Below are 4,800 nucleotides of genomic sequence, written 5' to 3'. Positions count from 1 at the left end.
CACTCGTACGTGATGGGATACCCATATATCGCGGCGTGGAAAGACTGGGAATACAGCAAAGTCGGCGGGTGTATTGTTGAGGGTCGACAAAGCCGCCTGATGCGCGTATAAGTATCTCGTCAGCTGCCACGCGCTGCAGCGGCTCGGCTCGACTCGACTCCTCGGCGTGTTTATTGCTCGGCGCGCGCAAAGTAGCACACTGCAAAGCATGATGATGAGCCAATCTGTTCTGGCGCTCGTGGCACTCTTGGGCACGAGGGCCCAAGGCGACCTCTACCACGACGTCGTCGCCGGCCAGCAGCCTCTATCGGCAGCTGCACTCGTGTGCGGCAAGCCGGGCTGGGGCTCGACGACCTTCTACGCCCGTCACAACGGGATGCCCCTGGCCAAATGTAGGGAGGTCTGCGTGGCCGACAGACAGTGCCAGGCCTACAGCGACGACCAGAGGGGCGAGACGGGGAACTGCTACCTGTACAGGACGCCCGTGGACAAGACGCCCGTGGTCAGCTATCCCCAGTGGGCCATGTACGACCGAGGCTGCGCCCAGCCAAACTGCGGCATACCCGGCTGGGGCTCGACGACTTACTACAAGAGCTTCGGCGGCATGCCGCTGGCCAAGTGCAAGGAGACGTGCCTCGCCGACGCTCAGTGCCAGTCGTACAGCGACAACCTTCGGGGCAAGACGGGCAACTGCTACCTCTACCGGACGGCGGTCAAGGACACGCCCTTTGGCCCGTACCCGGACTGGGCCATGTACGACCGCGGCTGCGGGACCGTCCGGCCGCAATGCGGCGTGGCGGGCTGGGGGTCGACGACCTACTACAAGCTCCTGTCCGGAATGCCGCTGGCCGCGTGCAAGGCCACTTGCCTCTCGGACCCGACGTGCAAGGCCTACAGCGACGACATGCGCGGGCAGACCGGCAACTGCTACCTGTACACGACGCCGGTCAAGGACACGCCGACGACGGCCTATCCCAACTGGGCCATGTACGACCGCATGTGCGGAGTCGCGGAGCCGCAATGCGGAGTCCCGGGGTGGGGCTCGGCGACGCACTACTCGGTCCACTCCGGCATGCCGTTGGCCCGGTGCAAGGAGACGTGCCTGGCCGACCCGGCCTGCCAGGCGTACAGCGATGACTTCCGCGGCCACACGGGCAACTGCTACTTGTACGCGACTCCCGTCAGGGACACGCCGACGGTCGCCTACCCCAGCTGGAGCATGTACGACCGCGCGTGCCCGGCGACGATCCCTCAGTGCGCCGTGCCCGGGTGGGCGTCGACCACGCACTACAAGAGCGTCGCCGGCATGCCGCTGGCCAAGTGCAACGAGACGTGTCTGGCCGACGCCGAGTGCCGCTCCTACAGCGACGACGTGCGAGGCGAGACCGGCAACTGCTACCTCTACAAGACGGCGGTCAAGGACACGCCCTTCGGGCCCTACCCGCACTGGGGCATGTACGACCGCGGGTGCGTCGCGGGGCACAGGCCGGAACGCCCGCAATGCGCCGTCCCCGGCTGGGGGAGCACAACCTACTACAAGCTGCTCCCCGGCCTGCCCCTGGACAAGTGTAGGGAAACGTGTCTCGCCGAGTCGGAGTGCAAGGCGTACAGCGACGACATGGGAGGCTGGTCCGGGAGTTGCTACCTCTACAGGACGGCGGTCAAGGACACAACCTTTGCGCCCTACCCCAACTGGGGCATGTACGACCGCGGCTGTGGAAAGACCGGAGCCGACGGGGAAGATGAGCGGCGCCAAGGTGTTTTGGACGAGTCGTGAGTCGCACACCTGATACATGACGAGTTGAGGGTCTTTGTGCCGGGTCCTCGAGTGACCTATAAAGGTGGGAGAGAGAGGTGGGGGGGAGATGAATATTCATCCAGGCTTTTGCCACAAATTCATTGTCATTCGCGTCATTCTCTTCCGTGCTACACACTACAAACTAGACAGATTTAACGCTCTTTCGAATAGCAGCAGTCACACCTACTGTTGTTACATGCCGCTCTGTGTGTCTTCATCAACATGGGCAGTCTAACGCGACTGCTACTGCTGCTGCTGCCGCAGCTTCTTTATCTGCCCATGATGATTGGCTGTTTCGTCGGCAACCTTTTTCAACTTCTCAACAATGTCCTGCAGCTCCTTTGTCTCAAACCCTTGATGGGTTCGGCGATCATCATCCACGTCTGGTAAACCCTGCTCCCATATGTGGCTTGAAGGAAAACCATGCTGCTCCCTGAGCTCGCGGGCGTCTCGGAGCCGCAGCCGGGCCGTGGAGTACTTTTCATGGCACTGCTCGAGACCGTCTCCTCTCGCGATAGCGTTGTCGCCACGCTTCAGGTAGTCATCGTAGCATTTGGAAGCGTCAGACGTCGCGAGTAGCAGTTTCTTGATGGCGCCGGCATATCTCGTCAGCTTGTCCGCCTCGTCATGGGGCAAGAGTGCGCTCGATTCCCCCTCGTGCGAGTGCTCTGCTTCCTGGGGCTTCTCCGCGCTCCGCGGCCAGATGTACTTGTCTCGGTTGCCCCTGCATCCCCCGACCTCCATCTCCCACTTGAACTCGCAAGCGCTGCAGACGGCATATCCCTTGTTGAGCTCCGCCTGCGTCTGCCCGCCTCCGCACGAGACGCCCTCGGGCCATTCGTCCCAGTCAGAACACTGGGGCCTCTGGGTGTTGTTACTTGGCGGCCAGATGCGGACCCCCTGCTTGTTGGTACATCTCCCCTCTTCCTCGTCCCAGGAATCGCCGCAGATCTGACAGGCGAGAACCCCCGTCTCCAGCTCGTCTGGCGACTGCCCGCCTCCGCAGGGGACCGAGATGCCCGAGGAGAAGCACTGACGGGACGGGCCTGGGGGCTCTGGGGGCCCGGGGGTCGGCTTTGGCGGCGGGGGCGGAGGGCAGTTCAGCTCTACTAGAGCTTTGCGAAGCTCCTCGTCGAGATCGGGGCTGTCCTTGATCCTGTCGCAGACCTCCGGGGGGCAGTTTTTCTTTACCAGATGTTTCTGGTAGTCCTCATTGGGGTGAGATTCTCTCATCACCGCGAGGCAGAGAGGATAGCTCTCACTAATGATGAGATCGCGACAAAGGCCATAGCAGCGGGAATCAGGTTGTGGCAATCCCAGATGGCACTGTGCTTGCAGTCAGTCCCGGTGGCTTGAGGAGAGCGGCGCGTCTCCAGCTTGCACGTCGGCCAACTTACGTTGCAGTTTTCCAGCCTGTAGACGGCGTTTTCGAACTCGGAACAGCCGTTTTCCAGGTCCGCCCGACGACCTTGGTCCTCGGGATAGTCCGTCTCAAGCGCGGAACAACCGTCGAGAAGCTGGTTGACCCCGGTGAGCCATTGCTCCTCGGGCGTCCCCCGGCTCTGCTCCTCTTTTTCCTCCTTCTGATTTTGCCGCTTGCACGCCTTGTCGACGGCATTTTCGTGCTCTTGCTCCCCTCGCAACCAGCAGAGGATGCCCAAGTGCAGCTCGTTTCCAGAAATCTCAGGGACCGGCTTGCCACCAATCGCCTGCTGGAGCTCTGCGATATTGTCGTCAAACCACTTCACGGCATGGCCGATGGGGTGATCCCACTCAATGAGCGCCTGGAGCAGTGGTCTTGCAACGGACCCCAGTATCCCGGCGACGACGGCCGACCCGGCCCGCGTCCCGGGTCTCAGCTGCATTTTGCGCGACCTGTACAGGCATGCGCCGTCGCGCCTGCAAAGTCCGCCCTTGGTCCACGAGTTGTGTTCCTTCTTCGTGTTCCCCCCGAGGTTGCCTCCGTTCTTGTTCAGCCTTGTCATCTCGCTCTTGGACTTGGACTTGGCTCCATCGTTCACGGACCCTGGAAGACCCTTGATGACGTCACCGGAGCTTTTGGTCTTCCGCTTGGGCACGCCGGCCAGTCCCCAGTCCTTGATGCCATCTACTGCCGCCTGGAGTATTTGGCCGCCCGGCTTGGTCTCCTGATACTTGGGACCCTGGCCAACAGCGGCTAGGTATGAGCGGGGCAGGGGCAGCCCGAGAAGGGCAACGTAGGCGATTGGAATCTTCATGTGCTCGGAGTGAAGGGCTTGTTGTCTAGACGTCGACGACAAGTAAGGGTTATCCGGGGCCTGCTAAACATCGAGGCAAGCCGCAGACTTTATATCGTGTTTTGCTGCTGCAGCGCACGCTGCGGCATGAATATCAGCGTCGGCTGAGGCTTTTCACGTAAATGATTTGTGGGCTTCACCTCACCCGCATGAACCATGCGTACGTGCGTTGGTGAGGCTGTGATTGACAAGAATTAGGGTTCATCACGTAGAGTAGACCTGACAAGGCACGAGCGTGAGACCTTGGGAAAAAATGATGCAAAAGAAAAAGCAACGTTACGCTTGACCCGGCGCGAGTAATGGATGGCTATGCACCGCGCTCACCACGTACGGCCTCTGCTTCGGAAGCATGGATGAGCCTTCTTGCTGTCCTGGAGGAGAAGAGTGACTACGACTCTTTATTCTGTTGTTGGAGTCCTTTCGGCTGCGGTGCATGGCACGAAACCGCCCCCCCAAGTACGATGGCTTGACGCGACGAGTATCATGTGAGCGGTTAGCGTGCGACGGATAGAGGGAAAGCCTGCCGTCGAGGCGAGGAGCACGGCACGGGACCGACTGTTGTGGTCTGGGACGGGACTCTGGGCCAACGCCCGACCTCGCCTTGGCTGCATCGTGGTGTTGGTGTCAATGGACTGTCGGCTTGTCCAATACGCAACCTCTTGGCCTAGCATACCACCGGGGCGGCTGGCACCTGTGTTGATGTCGCGTGGCACATGAGGTGGCCTA

General features: G+C 61.2%; 2 protein-coding genes across 2 annotated transcripts; one reads left to right on the top strand and one right to left on the bottom strand.

The window, feature by feature from the left end:
- Positions 1-208: 208 nt before the first annotated feature.
- MAM_05635 (Apple-like protein) lies at positions 209-1,777 on the top strand (the record flags this gene model as incomplete). Its single annotated transcript, XM_040824433.1, has 1 exon — positions 209-1,777. The coding sequence occupies one exon, from the start codon at positions 209-211 to the stop codon at positions 1,775-1,777; it is 1,569 nt and encodes a 522-aa protein (XP_040677412.1).
- A 264-nt stretch (positions 1,778-2,041) lies between these two features.
- Positions 2,042-4,035, bottom strand: MAM_05634 (uncharacterized protein; the record flags this gene model as incomplete). The annotated part of the gene is made up of 2 exons (XM_040824432.1): positions 2,042-3,124; positions 3,196-4,035. 2 exons carry the CDS (start codon positions 4,033-4,035, stop codon positions 2,042-2,044), a joined length of 1,923 nt encoding a protein of 640 aa, XP_040677411.1.
- Positions 4,036-4,800: the final 765 nt, after the last annotated feature.

Source organism: Metarhizium album (assembly GCF_000804445.1).
Source record: "Metarhizium album ARSEF 1941 chromosome Unknown scaffold_15, whole genome shotgun sequence".
In the NCBI taxonomy this organism is placed as follows: Eukaryota; Fungi; Ascomycota; class Sordariomycetes; order Hypocreales; family Clavicipitaceae; genus Metarhizium; species Metarhizium album.
Note: the sequence above shows the minus strand (reverse complement) of the source record. Positions and strands in the feature narration are given on the sequence as shown.